Genomic DNA, 17964 nt, shown 5'->3' on the forward strand with positions numbered 1-17964 from the left:
AAGTGCTGCACTCAATATGCCAGTAAATTTGGAAAACTCAGTAATGGCCAAAGGACTGGAAAAGGTCAGTCTTCATTCCAATCCCAAAGAAACATAATTCCAAAGAATGCTGAAACTACCACATAATTGCACTCATCTCACATGCTAGCAAAATAATGTTCAAAATTCTCCAAGCCAAGCTTCAACAGTACATGATCAGAGAACTTCCACATGTTCAAGCTGGATTTAGAAAATGCAGAGGAACCAGAGATCAAATTGCCAACAACTGTTGATCATTGAAAAAGCAAGAGAGTTCAAGAAAAACATCTACTTCTGCTTTATTGACTATGCCAAAGCCTTTGAATGTGTGAATCACCAGTGGAAAATTCTTAAAGAGATGGGAATACCAGACCACCTGACCTGCCTGAGAAATCTGTATGCAGGTCAAGAAGCAACAGTTAGAAACGGACAGGGAACAACAGACTGGTTCCAAATTGGGAAAGGAGTATGTCAAGGCTGTATACTGTCACCGTGCTTATTTAACTTATATGCAGAGTACATCATGAGAAACGCTGGGCTGGAGGAAGCACAAGCTGGAATCAAGACTGCCAGGAGAAATATCAATAACCTCAGGTATGCAGATGACACCACACTTATGGCAGAAAGTGAAGAGGAACTAAAGAGTCTCTTCATGAAGGTGAAAGAGGAGTAAAAAAGTTGACTTAAAGCTTAACATTCAGAAAACTAAGATTATGGCATCAGGTCCCATCACTTCATGGCAAATAGGTGGGGAAACAGCAGAAACAGTGACAGATTTTATTTTCTTGCACTCCAAAATCACAACAGATGGTGACTGCAGCCATGAAACTAAAAGACCCTTGCTCCTTGGGAGAAAAGCTATGACCATCCTAGACAACATATTAAAAAGCAGAGACATTACTTTGCCAACAAAGGTCTATCTAGTCAAAGCTATGGTTTTTCCAGTAGTCATGTACAGATGTGAGAGTTGGACTATAGAGAAAACTGAGCACCTTAGAATTGATGCTTTTCAAGTGTGGTGTTGGAGAAGACTCTTCAGAGTCCCTTGGACAGCAAGGAGATCCAGCCAGTCCATCCTAAAGGAAATCAGTCCTGAATATTCATTGGAAGGAATGAGGCTGAAGCTGAAACTCCAATACTTTGGTCATCTGATGCAAGGAACTGACTCATTAGAAAAGATCCTAATGCTGGGAAAGATTGAAGGCGAGAGGAGAAGGGGACGACAGAGGATGAGATGTTTGGATGGCATCACTGACTCAATGGACGCGAGTGTGAGTACACTCCAGGAGTTGGTGATGGACAGGGAGGCCTGGCGTGCTGTAGTCCATTGGGTCGCAAAGAGTCCGACATGACTGAGCAACTGAACTGAACTGATGATAATGTTGTACCAAGATTATATGTTAACTTTAGGAATGCATTGATGCACCTCTTCCTGGATTGTAGTTAAAGCTGAAAAACAATTTTTCACTTTAGAAATCTAAAGGCTGAAGTAAATAGAGTGGAAAACAAGCGGATATGTAGTAAATAAATCCACAGAATTTCAATATTTGTGTACTTCAAAGTTTTTAGAGCAGCAAAACTGTCTAAGAAGTTCCTATTTGTTATTAGAGTGCTTTGTCACTTTCTGTTTTGGTCTTCTTGAGTACTTACTACAGGACAATATTAACATATATTGTTCACTGTGATCATTTTAACTGATATGTTGTTATCTATGTGTTAATCTTATCTCCTCCAAATGAGAACAGTTTTTTTTTACTTTGCCCTAAAATGACAAGTTTAGGTCCAAGCAGATAGTAAACCCTGGCTACTTACTGAATGATTGGCATCACAGAATTATACTGGTGAGACTCTAAATGAAAGCACCTAAAGCCTGATCAAGCTTTCCAGTTGATATATGGTTAAACTGCAACGCTTTTTTTTTTTTTCTCAACATTTTTCTTTAAAAAACAAAAATCTACCCAAATGAAAAACTGGAGTCACTATGCAGCAATATAATCTCAAAGAGAATCAGCCAAAAAGTTTTTACAGGTCACTGAGATTTAAAACAATTCAATGGCAAGTTTCCATGAAGTTTTGATGAATTTTATTAGCATCATAGATCACTGTCAAAACCACCAATTAGTATTAGAGCAAGCATAACTTGGGACTCTTTTAGTTTACACATTTGTCAATCATGAACGTCTTCAAAGATTACTTACTCCAACCCCCTACTCCACGCCCAGCTCAAAACTGTGAAAACAAAATTTAAATCCAAGGATTCATGGCTTTTTCCCAAAATCTAGGTTACATGTAAAATTCATATTCTAATAAACTCTGGATTCAGAGTTCACAGATCACTTGAAAAAGAAAGCACATACACATCTAATTCTTACCAGTTTTTCGGGTTAAAAAAAAAAAAAACTAAAGTATTATGTTATTTGCAGCTGCCTTAACAGCAAACGACAATTAAATGTGTGAACAAGGTTGTCAGAATAACACTTATCATTCACACCACTTATGGAAAGGCGCTCTAAGACTTTCAGAAGCACTAATTAAAATTAACGAAAGCAACTTACGGGGACGTGTCAAGAAAGGTACAGTTTGTCATCTGTTGTTTGAAACAGAGGGAAACCAAAAAACCTCAAAGCTCAAGAGTTTTTACTCTAATGTCTAAATCCAACCCAGCTGCCACCGGCACTGAGGAACCGAGCCCAGGGGCTCAACAACCTACTCATTAAGGTAAGAGTTTCAATCCCTTCCATGTTACCCAACTACTTAGAAAAAGACCGGAAGAGGATGCCGGAGGGAATTTTCTTTCAGAAATCAGAAAAGGCCTGGGGTGGGGGGCGGTATCCTGTTTACTACAGAGAGGAGGAAAGTGCAGGAGGAAAGTTGCTTGATATACCCCATCACCAGCCTTTTTTTTTTTTTAACTCAACTTGAATGAAGACACTCAAAACGAGAAGAACGTTAATGATATTACCCACCTCAAGCCCCAAAGAACCCAGGAAGACTCTCATCCAGGACTCAGGGGCTCTTTCTCACCTGGGCCTTGCAGAAGTCGGCCGTCCTGACGTAAATGCACTTTTCAGCAATACGCCTTCCAATTGGTTGACTCTAGAGGGAGCCCTCAGTCCTATTGGCTTCAAGAGTCAAGGAGGCGGGAGTTTGGGGCTGACTGTGACAGGCCCGCGGCTTAAGCTCCCAGAGTTCTCATTGGGTCAACGCGAGAAGCCCCAAGATGGCGGCAGCAGGCACCTGCGGCACCGGCACCCGGAGTACTGGGTCTATGGTGGCGGCGGCCAGCACGAACAACGTCACTAGCTTCCAGCGGAGGGGTCCCAGAGCCAGCGGTGCCGACAGCGGCTGCTCTCGACTGGTGTCCATCGCGGGGACACGGCCGTCGGTGCGGAATGGACAGCTGCTGGTATCAACCGGGCTGCCAGCCCTGGACCAGCTCCTAGGTCGGTTCAGAACGGAGATCTGGGCTCAGCAGAGGGAAAAGAGGGAGGGGACCTGCCGGGGTAGACACCCTGACCCCACATGTCTCTCACCTCTCAGCATTCGGACTTGGAGAGAATGGCCCAGTCTGATGGAGGGGAGGAAGGGTTGCATGGAGACTTTAAATGCTGTTAATCAGATCTGGTTTTGTGCTCCCACTTTCTACTTTGGTGCCCACCAGCCTTTTTCTCGTTTATGACAGGAAACCTACATGCTTTTTACCCTTTCGTGCATTCCTAGTCAAGGGGAATCAGAGACGATTTGGCATTCATCTAGAATCCCTTCCCGGTCTTTGAATGTACCCCTTATGTGAATCCCAGATAGTCCATGGTTTGGGCTAACCTACAGAAGTTTGTATCACTTGAGACTGATGGGAATCAATAGAAAATGCTGAAAAAAGTAACTTCCCCTCTTTCGCCTCCTGACTGCTTATCTCCTGGTTCTCAATCTTTAAACTAATCATATTGACTTTAAAAGAATGTATGTTAAAAGCTTAGATGGATCCAAGTAATGAAAGCCTGTCTTTGACCTTAACAGATGTACCCAGTATCTGCGTTAAATATATGTATGTTTGTTTTTGTTATTTTTTCTCTATATATTTTGCTTCCCAGAGTTACATCTCAAACGATGTTTAAAATTATTTTACATTTTAACGAGAAAAAGAAGTCCAGATTTTAGGCTTTCCAAAATCTCTGAAATTTTTCTTGAGAAGGCTTGCTAAAGAATATGCTTGATTAATAACCATTATGTTGAAAAGACTGAACAGATTAAATAGGTAGGACAAAGCTGCTGTGATAATAAAGCTTGTAAAGTAGTTAATTCCTATCAGAATGCTACTTTACTAAAATTGGTCCATGTTTGTATTTCATGATTTTATTATTATAGGGTGAGATGTGTCAGTTAAGCCTTGTACACTTTCATAAAATATTACAGATGCCATTGTTCTTGTACTTCCCTTGTCATTTTCACTCTGTAATTTTTTTCCCCACAGGTAGACTTTTGAGATAGGTTTAGCAATAGAAAGGCTATTGAGAAAGAGTATGGCTTCTTACCTCTGTTACTTTATGACCATAACTGGATCCTGGTTATTTCTACATAAATTTAAATAATAAATTTGAATGATTTCCCTTAATTGTTTCAACTCTGTTGCCTTGCATTGTACTGTAAACAGAAATGATTGAAAATATCTAGTTAGCAAATATTTATCTCACTTTTTTTCCCTTGTGAGTTTAATTTGGTGTCATCTTGTATTTAAATGTAAAACTTGGAGGCTGTTCCTAGTCCTTTATATATATATATATATATATATATATTTTTTTTTTTTTTGGTAACTCAATGGAAATATGTAACTTCATTCACTGATCCTGAAACTCTCCAAACAAAAAGGTCACATATTCTAACATTACATCTTCAGTTCCTCATTAGAATAACAAAATGTAACTAGCACAGTACCTGGTGCTTATAGATTCTAAATAAGTTCTTGGTTTAAAGAAAAATAATGTGTAGGAAAAAGCGTGCACAGATTATGAAACATGTAGGATGGAATTATGTATTTGAGCTCTAAAATCAGACTCGGCGATTAACTGACATGAATAGAGTCACAAAACTAGTGACAGTCTGGCTGATCTTCAGGCTCCACATTTAATGCTCTGCACTATGCTGCAATTGCTTCCAATTTTTGAGAACTCTTTTCAGGTGTTTTTAACCATTTATTGACTCTAAGCCTAAAGATTTAACTGTGTAGCCTCTTAAAGCACCCACCAGAAAGGTGACCCAAAGCACCTTCCTTGTGTTTTTTTTACAGTGATATAAACTTGAACTGTAATTTTAAATTTCTTCAGATTTGCTTGAAGTTGGGGAATCTATTTATTTGACTCTAACCAGCTTATGCTAAAAATTAGTGTTCATTAAAATGATTGAAGTAAGTATCAGTTTGGGGATATTTTGAAATATATTTTGCACATATACAGTTAATTCTCAATTGCACAGAAGTTGAAGACGTTCTTATAATAGGAGTTACTACATTTGGAATAATAAAATGTCCAGAAATATTTTAGTTGTTAACTTCCTAATGGCATTTTTATATTTTGATTTTCTATTTTCTGTGGCCCTTTGGAGCAAACCCTATACATGTGTTAATCATTAAACCATTGTTTGAAAGTGAAACATTTGGCTGCTAATGTGTATACATAAAAGTAAAAGCAATTCAGATTATACTGTGGTTCTGAAATGTTATCTGACTCAAGATTGTGACAAGTCTAATATAATCTTAGAGTGATAAAATGTAATGATAATAGGATGCTGTGACATCAGAATGATGAAATTATACTGTGACATTGTTGTTGCCTAAATATATTCTGTAGTTACTGCTTAACAAGTAAATATTGCATTGTTGCTGACATACACTGCAGTGATATTTTACTACTGCCATTGTGACATTATTGTAATTTTAAGAGTAGATGCAAAATATATTTGAAAGGCGTAAAATAGACGAATTGAATGTTAGTTATTTGACGATATACTAATATTTCCATTGCTTACTCCAAAGTGTTTTATAAATTTGAGACGTTTCTATTACTGCGTCTTAACTTTCATGATCTAATTGTATTAAATACTTTTATTCTTTATTTTATTGTTGGATATCGATTTATATTTCCCAAGTTGACTAATTTACATTCTGGGATTTCCTAACTCAGTTTCTCAACTGTCCCTTTCCAGAACATTTATGTTGTTATTTGAGGACACTGTGTGTAAATACTTCATTTTTCTTCTTCCAAGAATTTCCAAGGAGGTTATATAGTAGATAAAAGATTCTGGCAGAATTTTTCTTTTCCTTGAATATAAAATAGTTGATTTTAGGACCATATTGACTAACATAGAGAAATTATCTCCCAGGCTCATCCTTCAAAAAGATATTTGAAGGACAGATGACTTCTCGGTTTTAACTGGATTAAACTCTGTGGTGTTCAGAATTTATTAAATTTTGACAGACAAGTGAGTGGAAATAGGAATTGGGGTAAATAATAATCCAGGAAGACTGCCCTGAAGAAGCTTGAGGGTAGCTACCATTTTCAACATTGCCTTGAAAAAGTAAATACTGGTGGGCATAGTCCTTTCCTCCTCTAGATTTTAATCTGGCTTCCCTGATAACTCAGCGGGTAAAGTATCCACCCGTAATGCCAGAGACACAGGAGAAGCGTGTTCGATCCCTGGATTGGGAAGATCCTCTGGAGAAGGAAATGGCAACCCACACCAATATTCTTGCCAGGAGAATCCCATGGACAGAAGAGTCTATTGGGCTACAGGCTATGGAGTCTCAAAGAGTTGAATACCACTAAGCACACACACATCTTAATCTGGAGTATGGGATGATATACATTAAGCTTGGGCTGTTTATTTAGTATAATCCCAGTTGTGATATTTTAACAATTGATACCTGTACATTTAAAGCAAATGCCATTCATTCCTTTGCAAAATTGTTTCATAAAATTTAATCAGCAGAGCCATTCTCATTGTTGATGGCTTTTCTGTTTTGATTCCCATGTTTGCCAAGCCAATAACTGATAACCAAGAGTTGTTAAGATGTTTCTTACCTATAAAAAGTAGACTTGTTAATCATATAACTGCAACTTAATTTGAAGTGTGGCATTAATTAGGTAGTTAAGGATATTGCTATGAATGAAGGATATGGCTGTTCCATTGCATTTTCCCTTCAGTGGCTTTAAGATGCCTGTTTTGCTTCTATAATTTTAAGCAAAACTACTGATTTATAGAGAGCATTGAAAAGAACTAGGATGAAAGACTTCTCTTTCCTAATTTTTATTTCTCTTCCCTTTTACTTAAACTTTTAACTTTGAAAAAGGAGTTGCCCTTATTGTAAAACAAGATATCACTTATGGACCTTCATATTCTAATATATTAATTTGACCTTGTTTACCCTAAATGTATAGCTTAATTAGAGATTTGTTTTGGGAACTGTGTAGGGATTGAATTTTCTCCCTTTAAATTAATATATCATTGTCTAACTATTCACATGATTTTTTTTAAAAAATCTTTCCTTCATATTTAAAAAAGTTAAAAAATAGATATTGACACTTAAAATCTTAAATCTTCTAGTGTTTCTTAAGCTCTTATATTTTTTCTAGTTTTAAGACAAAATACTGTCACTTTTTTAAAATGTAAAAGCTTGATGAATTTTATACTTTAAGACATCACTTGAAAAGTATTTTCAAGCTTTCAGACTTGTGTAAACTTACGAGTTGATAAAATATTCTCCCATATTTTTTTAGTAAGCTGGGGATGAGCTTAAATATACTTCTTAAAGTGGTCTAGAGGTAAAACCAAAAATTTATTTTTTTAGTGACCTAGAATATTGGCGGTTTATCTGATATGATTAAAGGGAAGACGAGGCATTGAACAAGACCATTTTTGACTTCTTTGTGTGTGTGTCCACCTGCGCAGTGTATCATACTTAATTGGGAAACTATTTCTTGATCTGTTCTCATTATTTTGCTATGAATATCATTCACAAAAAGCATTTATTTCTCTGAGTATTCCACTTGGAGGCCTTATATGAATTCCTAAGACAAGTTCGTTCTTACGCTGTTACTTACCTGTCAGACATTTTAATGTACTATTGGGAAATGATATTTCTGTTTTAATTAGGAACTATTAGTGTGAAATCTGTGCTGCTCTTGAAATTGCTAATGAATTGCTGAATTTAAAAACGTATTGAAAGCTAACTTTTGTTGACTATATCATGTCAAGCATCTTCTGTTTAGCCGGTTAAGCTTTTCAATTTTGAGTAGGGAGAATGACTGCTAACTTATTAAAATTTCCTCTAGTTTAAAATATAGCTAGAATCTCAGTATATTAAGTGAGATATTTCACAATACCTTATACAGAGTATTTGGGGAAATGTGGTCTTACACACAGTAAAATGAAGTTTGGAAGAATATAGGAACTTTACAGCTATATGCTGGTGTGTATGGTCATGTCAAAATCACTTTACCTCATATACATAGAATAAAAGCTTGATTTATAAATAATAAGGTGGCTTCTTCTTATTTCCCATGACTAACCTTCCAAATGACCAGCTTTACTAGGGCCAATTCAAATTTGAGTCTAGTGAATTTATATAATATAGCCCGTTAGAAAAAAAGTAAGTTGCCTTTTTGTAAGAGAAGCCCAATAGAATATTAATTTGGCTGATAAAAATTATTAAAATGTCCTCATATAATCTTGTTTTAAGTAATGTTTACATTTTCCAAACATAAAAATTTTCCATATATAATTTTAGTATATGTGATATTTAAAACTTTTGTTTCCTGAATTACCAGAAACAGTGGATTGTTCAACTCAGGCGGAAAACTACCTTCATAGTATAGTCTGATTTGCTGTTTACTGTTAATATAGTAATACAATTAATACTGATAATACATTTATCAAATAAGCTATTTCCTGTATCATGTATTGATTGTTTCTAATCAGAAAATAATTGCCAGAATGGTGAGAGTAGCTCTTACTGTACTTCTTTGGGCAAGACACCTGAGCAAGATATCATATCATTCAATTGGAGAACTATTTCTTGATCAGTTCTCGTTATTTCACTGTGAATATCATTCACAAAAAATATCTACTTCTCTAAATATTCCACTTGGAGGCCTTATATAAATTCCTAATTTGAGAAGACATGACTATAGACCCAAAGAAGTTTAGATAACAAATCTAAATCCTTCCTATAAAGATTAAGTTATGGAAAAAAACAGCTAATTTTTTTTATAGTAGACTAGACTAGAAACTTGGAATATTGTTATGTGCCTGTATTATTTCATCTCAAATACACAAAATGATAATTGCTAGCTAAATATTCTTATATGTGAGGAAAAATAGTGAAGAGTTGGGAAGTATGATGTAAAATATTTAAAATGGATTAAAAAGTTAATATTGGTCTATATGTAGCACAAACTGTAAAACTAAATATTTACTCTTCTCCCAAAGAGAACCTTTTTTCTCTCATCTTTTATGGTTGTTATCATCACATATGTTTCAGTTTATGTTAAACTTTTAGTTTAACCAACATTTGAAGTTGTCCTGTATAGTCTGGTATGGCTTTAAATGCTAAAATGAAGGAATTATCTCATTATCTCAATGTGAAGTTAAAATACATACTTAATTCTATAACATGACCATTTAAAATATGTAAATGTATTTGTTCCTTTTAAAAATTGTTTTCTAACAATTTTGAATGCTCTGTTTGTAGTCATAAAGTCCTCAAATGTTGGATTGTATTAAGTGTGCAGGCAGCTTAACAAATTTCAGATTCTTTGAAACATAGCAGTTATTTATGCTTATTTGCAAGGCAAAAAATAAACAGTCATGAATTGTTCATACTAAGTTTTTCTATGTATTGTTTGTCACTATAAAACTTTTGGGGAAGAGATTCTTTATTATATTTTAAATGTTTTGCAATTTTGTAAACAAAAAAACGCTAGTAATATTGTCTTCAGTTGTCCAACAATTTTTAGTTTCTTTTTAAATTAATTATACTTTAAATTCATTTGATTCTTTGTGTATACATTTTTAAATTTTTAAGTGAACTTGTTAGCATTTGCACAAATGGTTTTACAAACAAAGTATCAGTTGTCAAGTGGTTGAATGTCTATCTTTCTGATGTTCTAGTTTCTTAAAACTTGATTTTAAATTGATTTTTAATAAAGCTCTATTTCAGTTATATATTTATGATCATATTACCCTAATTCAAATATAATAGCATTTCTAAATATATTTAGAGTGTGTTCAGATTTTGTGTGTGTTAATAATAATCGGAAAAGAATTCGTTTTAACTGTCAGGTTTTTTTCTCCAAGGTTTGTTAAATTTGAGAATAAAAATTAAAATGGAATTTCTGTTGTAATAACCTTTCTTTCTGTGTTGTACTTTTGTTGTAGTTAAGTTCCTGTGCACGTTTGGGTCTCAGCTATTGAGCTAATTTATTAAGAAGTGCTAAATATAACATTAAAGGAATGCTTAGCCGGCTGTGTTGAATGCTGCATGGTCCTATCACAGGAGAAAGGAGGATAGTACAGTATATTATGAAAGTAATTGTAATGTGTAGTGTATAATTACATATAGTATGTAATTATTTCATAATAGCACCTTAAGCCAAGTATTGCAAAGGTAATTAAAATGTTGTTCTCAACTACAGTTTTGAAGTTACTGAAGTACCTGTCTTTGATAATGCCTAACTTTTATGCTAAAGATAATATGAAAAGGTAGATTAATTTGTCCTTCATTTTGTTTCATTTCCAGGTGGAGGTTTGGCCGTTGGAACAGTTCTTCTAATTGGTTAGTATAGCATACATACTTTGCTCTTCCCAATCATAGTTTTATGTTGTGCGTAATGATTTTATGGGTTTGTCTGTTCTGAGATTAATTCTATAACACTCTTCAAGAGTTAAGGTAAATTAAAGAGGAATTGCCTTATGTTTAATTTACTGATTTAGAAAAATACATGTGAAAATATAGCTCTTGTAATTAAAAAGTGTTCACAGTGCCTTGTCTTCCATTTGTTTTAAAAAGATGAAAATAATGCCAATAGATTTTTTGGGAGAATCTCAGTATTTAGAGTGGAATTGTTACAGTGATTTATTTGATAATTGGATGTACACATAAGCCCATTGTATATATCACAGATTTTTACCTTGTCTTCTTATTCAGAGAAAAATGACAAGGATAAATCACATTTTTGTTCATCTTTAAACCTTCCATACATCTTACTTAAAAATACATACATAACCCAATTTACCTTTCTTTTACGTTTAGATCACAGAATGTCGGAATTGAAATAAATCTTGACAGTTACGTTATCCAGGTTCCCACCTGGCCATGAAACACTTTTCAGATACCAAACACCATTTAAGTACAGATGATCTAGTTTAACAGCCTTCCCTGGTGGTTCAGACAGTAAAGAATCTGCCTGCAATGTGGCAGACTCAGGTTGGATACCTGGGTCGGGAAGATTCCCTGGAGAAGGAAATGGCAACCCACTCCAGTATTCTTGTCTGGAAAATCCCAAGGATGGAAGAGCCTGGCTACAGACCATGGCACCTCAAACGAGCTGGACACAACTGAACGACTTCACTTCGACTTTATCTACTTTAAAGGGCTCACTACTTCACCAGGCAAACCTTTGTTATTTGAAAATGTATGATTCACTAGAAAGTTCTTTATGTTAATGTTTAATTTGTATGCCTGTGATGAGTTTGTTGTTCCTAGTTTTTTGTCCTCTAATACTCTTTCACCTGACACTTAAAATATTTTAAAATAACAATTTAATCACCTCAAATCTTCTCCAGACTAAATAGACATAGTTTCTTACAATGGATTTTATGCATTGTGGTTGTCACACTGCTCATTCTCCTGGTTATTCTCTTGTCACACCTTCTGCTCTAGCATTCTTTTTGTGCACAGAACTGAATATATGCCAGATTTAGTATACATGCACGTGTGTTCAGTCATGTCCAACTCTTTTTGACCTGCATTGACTGTAGCCCACCGGGCTAGGCTGTCCATGGGATTATTCTAGCAAGAATACTGGGGTGGGTTCCTGTTTCCTCCAGGATATCTTCACTACCCAGGGATCAAGCCCACATCTGCTGTGACTTCTGCATGGGAAGGCAGATTCTTTACCACTGAGCCACCTGGGAAGGCTGAATTTAGTATGACCTATGCTTAATTCTAGAAGTGGTGGGAACTCAAATATTTCTACCTAAGTAATATACATGGAGGCATTTAGCACCTTGCTCTTTCTACTAAATATATGTTAGAAAAAAAAAAAAAAAACAAACGTGGTCCACTGGAGAATGAAATGGCAAACCACTTCAGTATTCTTGCCTTGGGAACCCCATGAACAGTATGAAAAGGCAAATAGATAGGACACTGAAAGATGAACTCCCCAGGTCGGTAGGGGCTCCATATGCTACTGGAGAAGAGTAGAGAAGTAACTCCAGAAAGAATGAAGAGGTGGAGCCAAAGTGGAAAAAACACACTGTTCTGGAGTGACTGGTGATGGAAGTAAAGTCCAATGCTGTAAAGAACAATATTGCATAGGAACCTGGAATGTTAGGTCCGTGAATCAAGGTAAATTATGAGTGGTCAAACAGAAGATGGCAAGAGTGAACATCAGCGTTTTAGAATTCAATGAACTAATTGGACTGGAATGGGTGAATTTAATTCAGATAAAGGTTTTATCTACTACTGTGGGCAAGAATCCCTTAGAAGAAATGGAGTAGCCCTCATAGTCAACAAGAGAGAGTGCAGTGTCAAAAATGACAGAATAATCTCAGTCCTTTTCCTAGGCAAATCATTCAGTATCATAGTAATCCAGGACTATGAACAACCACTAATGTTGAAGAAGCTGAAGTTGACGGTTCTATGAGGACCTACAAGACCTTCTAGAGCTAACACCAAAAATAGATATCCTTTTCATCATAGGAGACTGGAATCCAAACATAGGAAGTCAGGATATACCTGGAGTAACAGGCATATTTGTCCTTAGAGTAGAAAATGAAGCAGGACAAAGGCTAACAGAGTTTAGCCAAGAGAACACACTGGTCATAGCAAACACCCTCTTCCACCAACACAAGAGATGACATCATGATGACACATGAACATGACCAATGGTCAGTACCAAAATCAGATTGATTGTATTCTTTGCAGCTAAAGATGGAGAAGCTCTATACACTCAGTAAAAACAAGACTACGAGCTGACTGTGGCTCATATCTTCAACGCCTTATTGTAAAATTCAGACTGAAATTAAAGAAAGTAGGGAAAACCGTTAGACCATTCAGACATGACCTAAATCAAATCCCTTATGATAATACAGTGGAAGTGACAAATAGATTCAAGGGATTAGTTTGATAGAGTGCCTGAAGAACTACACATGGAGTTTCGTGACATTGTACAGGAGGCAGTGATCAAGACCATCCCCAAGAAAAAGAAATCCAAAAATGCAAAATGGTTGTCTGAGAAGGCCTTACCAATAGCTGAGAAAAGAAGAGAACTGAAAGGAAAAGGAGAAAAGGAAAGATATACCCATTTGAATGCAGAGTTCCAAAGAATAGCAAGGAGAGATGAGAAAGCCTTTCTCAGTGATCAATGTAAAGACATAGAGGAAAACAATAGAATTGGAAAGACTAGAGATCTCTTGAAGAAAGTTACAGATACCAAGGGAACATCTCATGCAAAGATGGGCACAATAAAGGACAGAAATGGTATGGACCTAACAGAAGCAGAAGATATTAAGAAAAGGTGGCAAGGATACACAGAAGTCTACAAAAAAGCTCTTGATAACCCAGATAATCACGATGGTATGACAGACATCCTGGAGTGTGAAGTCAAGTGGGCCTTAGGAAGCATCACTACAAACAAAGCTAGTGGAGATGATGGAATTCCAGCTGAGCTATTTCAGATCCTGAAAGATGATGCTGTGAATGTGCTGCATTCAATATGCCAGTAAATTTGGAAAACTCAGCAGTGGCCACAGGACTGGAAAATGTCAGTCTTCATTCCTATCTCAAAGGCAATGCCAAAGAATGCTCAAACTACCACTCAATTGCACTCATCTCACATGCTAGCAAAGTAATGCTCAAAATTCTCCAAGCCAAGCTTCAACAGTATGTGAACAGAGAACTTCGGCATGTTCAAGCTGGATTTAGAAAAGGCAGAGGGACCAGAGATCAAATTTCCAACATCTGTTGGATCATGAAAAAAGCATGAGAGTTCCAGAGAAACATCCACTTTTGCTTTACGGACTATGCCAAAGCCTTTGACTGTGTGGATCACAACAAACTGGAAAATTCTTAAAGAGATGGAAATACCAGACCACCTTACCTGACTCCTAAGATATTTGTATGCCGGTCAAGAAGCAACAGTTAGAACCAGACAGGGAACAACAGACTGGTTCCAAATCGGGAAAGGAGTATGTCAAGGCTATATAATGTCACCCTGCTATTTAACTTATATGTAGAGTACATCATGTGAAATGCCAAGCTGAATGAACCACAAGCTGGAATCAAGATTGCCGGGAGAAATATCAGTAACCTCAAATATGCAGATGACACCACCCTTATAGCAAAAAGCAAAGAGAAACTGAAGAGCCTCTTGATGAAAGTGAAAGAAGAGAGTGAAAAAGCTGGCTTAAAACTCAACATTCAGAAAAACAAAGATCATGACAACCAATCCCATCACTTCATGGCAAAGAGATGTGGAAACAATGGAAACAGTGACAGACTTTATTTTCTTGGGCTCCAAAATCACCACAGATCGTGACTGCAGCCATGAAATTAAAAGGTGCTTGCTCCTTGGAAGAAAAGCTATGACCAACCTTGACAGCATATTAAAAGCAGAGACATTACTTTGCCAACAAAAGTCTGTCTAGTCAAAGCTGTGGTTTTTCCAGTAGTCATGTACAGATGTGAGAGTTGGACTATAAAGAAAGCTGAGCACCGAAGAATTGATGCTTTTGAACTGTGTTGTTGGAAAAGACTAGTGAGAGTCCCTTGGACTGCAAGGAGATCCAACCAGTCCATCCTAAAGGAGATCAGTTCTGAGTGTTCATTGGAAGGACTGATGTTGAAGCTGCAACTCCAGTACTTTGGCCACCTGATGTAAAGAACTGTCTCACTGAAAAGACCCTGATGCTGGCAAGGATTGAAGGCAGGAGGAGAAGGGGATGAGGTGGTTGCGTGGCATCACTGCCTCAAAGGACATGAATTTGAGTAAACTCTGGGAGTTGGTGATGGACAGGCAAGCCTGGTGTGATGCAGTCCATGGGGTTGCAAAGAGTTGTATGTGACCGAGCAGCTGGACTGAACTGATATTTTAGAAATCAGTCCATGTGCATTCTTATAAGTATCCGTCATTTTTCTTGACAACTGAATAGGAATTCATTGTATGGATGTGCCATAATTTTCTTAAATTTTTCTCTACTGATAAGGTTAACTCATTGTCTCCTGTTACGAACAATCCTATTGTACAAATGTTATATATGTAAGGTTTGCATGTATGTATAAGTATCTATAGAATAAGTTCTAAAATATAGGCTTGCTTAAGAGAAACATGTGAAATTGTATTAGTTACTAGATTGCTCTCCCAAGAGGTTATACTACCTGATACTTGAGTCAGCTGTTATAACTAGGTTACCTTCACCCTTAACAATGTTGTACATTATCAAGGATTTTAATCTCTATCAGTCCAGATAAGTGAAAAGTGGAGAATTGCATTTCTTGATTTGAACAGGAAATTTTCTCTTTAATGTACAAAAATATAGTGAGTTATTGTAGTGGTTTAAAAAATATGCAAGTGAATTTTTATCCTTTTCTCCAGGGAAAACATGTGTGAATGATACTAAAATCCAGTGATGATTGATAATCATTCAAACAGTTTTCATTGAACACCCACTTGCATGCTACATTCTGGGTTTAGAAATATAAATGAGTTATTCTCTTTCCCTAAGGAAGAGATATAAGTAAAGCAAATAATTATAAGTTAATATGATATGTTTCCTGTTAATATATTTTATGGTTGGTTGTAATTGTACAAGGAATTCCTGTTGATTTTTGTATATCAATCTTACAACCAGCACCTTTTGAATTATTTATAGATTCACTTGAATGTTAAGTAGGCAGTCATCTTCTGCAGTGAAAGTGCTGCACTCGATATGCCAGCAAATTTGAAAAGCAAGAGAGTTCCAGAAAAACATATATTTCTGCTTTATTGACTATGCCAAAGCCTTTGACTGTGTGGATCACAATAAACTGTGGAAAATTCTGAAAGAGATGGGAATACCAGACCACCTGACCTGCCTCTTGAGAAACCTATATGTAGGTCAGGAAGCAACAGTTAGAACTGGACATGGAACAACAGACTGGTTCCAAATAGGAAAAGAAGTACATCAAGGCTGTATACTGTCACCCTGCTTATTTAACGTATATGCAGAGTATATCATGAGAAACGCTGGACTGGAAGAACCACAAGCTGGAATCAAGATTGCCGGGAGAAATATCAATCACCTCAGATACGCAGATGACTACACCCTTATGGCAGAAAGTGAAGAGGAACTAAAGAGCCTCTTGATGAAAGTGAAAGAGGAGAGTGAAAAAGTTGGCTTAAAGCTCAACATTCAGAAAATGAAGATCATGGCATCTGGTCCCACCACTTCATTGGAAATAGATGGGGAAATGGTGGAAACAGTGTCAGACTTTATTTTTGGGGGCTCCAAATAACTGCAGATGGTGACTGCAGCCATGAAATTAAAAGACGCTTACTCCTTGGAAGGAAAGTTATGACCAACCTAGATAACATATTGAAAAGCAGAGACATTACTTTGCCAAAAAAGGTTCATCTAGTCAAGGCTATGGTTTTTCCAGTGGTCATGTATGGATGTGAGAGTTGGACTGTGAAGAAAGTTGAGCACCGAAGAATCGATGCTTTTGAACTGTGGTGTTTGGAGAAGACTCTTGAGAGTCCCTTGGACTGCAAAGAGATCCAACCAGTCCATTCTAAAGGAGATCAGTCCTGGGATTTCTTTGGAAGGAATGATGCTAAAGCTGAAACTCCAGTACTTTGGCCACCTCATGCAAAGAGTTGACTCATTGGAAAAGACTCTGATGCTGGGAGGGATTGGGGGCAGGAGGAGAAGGGGACGACAGAGGATGAGATGGCTGGATGGCATCACCGACTCGATGGACATGAGTTTGAGTGAACTCCTGGAGTTGGTGATGGACAGGGAGGCCTGGCGTGCTGTGATTCATGGGGTCGCAAAGAGTTGGACACGACTGAGCGACTGAACTGAACATCTTCTGCAAACATTGGAGATGTTATTTTGTAACAGATTCTGGTGTTTTAAGAGTGAGTGCATCCATAACAAACAAAATGAGTATATGGTAGTGGCTTTCAAACCAGGCAGTAGGCAAAGGCTACAAGGATTTCGAGGAGTATATTAGAGACTTGAGTCACTATAAACAGATTGTTAGTAGAAATCTGTAGTTTGAGGACACTGCCAATGAGAATGAAAAGGAAGAAGATGCGTGTTACTGAAAGCTGGAGGAAGGGGATACTGGTTGTACAGTGGCAGAAAGCTTAGTGGTGACATTGGCAGTTACTTGAAAACAACACATGGCTAATGAAGCTGGTGATCTAACTGAGATTTTTTTTTTTAATAATAAGTAATAATGGAAAACTCAGAATAACTAAAGTACAGTGACAGATTTTTTTTAAAAGTCTATCTATGATGAAGAATCAGTTCACCAAGTATTATACTAGGTATTCAATAACTATTTATTGAATTAATAATTGAACAAAACAGTACAGCAAGTATAAAGCAAAGGCCCCCTTTGTAGAGTCTAGTCTTTCCATAAAGCTAATATTCTGAATCATCTCATTATTGTTTTTGCACTACTATCAT

The 17964-nt window shown here is 36.6% G+C and overlaps 2 protein-coding genes across 18 annotated transcripts in view; one reads left to right on the forward strand and one right to left on the reverse strand.

The window, feature by feature from the left end:
- The window catches only part of IMMP1L (inner mitochondrial membrane peptidase subunit 1), a 75762-nt gene extending 72688 nt beyond the window's left edge, over positions 1 to 3074 (reverse strand). For 12 of the 15 annotated variants that reach the window (XR_015142203.1, XR_015142201.1, XR_015142202.1 and 9 more), the window contains exon 1: positions 2985 to 3074. Coding sequence is in view for 2 of the 15 variants with exons in the window: in XM_086340969.1 (XP_086197095.1) it covers positions 2985 to 3017 (33 nt within the window). In the remaining 13 variants the exon portion in view is untranslated. The remainder of the gene's footprint in view (positions 1 to 2984) is intronic. The other 3 variants (XM_086340966.1, XM_086340959.1, XM_086340962.1) reach the window with 1 other exon arrangement.
- Positions 3075 to 3220: 146 nt separating this feature from the next.
- ELP4 (elongator acetyltransferase complex subunit 4) overlaps positions 3221 to 17964 on the forward strand; it is a 254785-nt gene continuing 240041 nt past the window's right edge. For all 3 annotated transcript variants that reach the window (XM_086340944.1, XM_086340945.1, XM_086340943.1), the window contains exons 1-2: positions 3221 to 3461; positions 10808 to 10843. In XM_086340944.1, the coding sequence (XP_086197070.1) occupies positions 3239 to 3461; positions 10808 to 10843 (259 nt within the window). In that variant the 5' untranslated portion in view covers positions 3221 to 3238. The remainder of the gene's footprint in view (positions 3462 to 10807; positions 10844 to 17964) is intronic.

Source organism: Bos grunniens, chromosome 15 (assembly GCF_055505025.1).
Source record: "Bos grunniens cultivar Pamir isolate PY7600 chromosome 15, Bosgru_T2T1.0, whole genome shotgun sequence".
Lineage (NCBI taxonomy): Eukaryota > Metazoa > Chordata > Mammalia > Artiodactyla > Bovidae > Bos > Bos grunniens.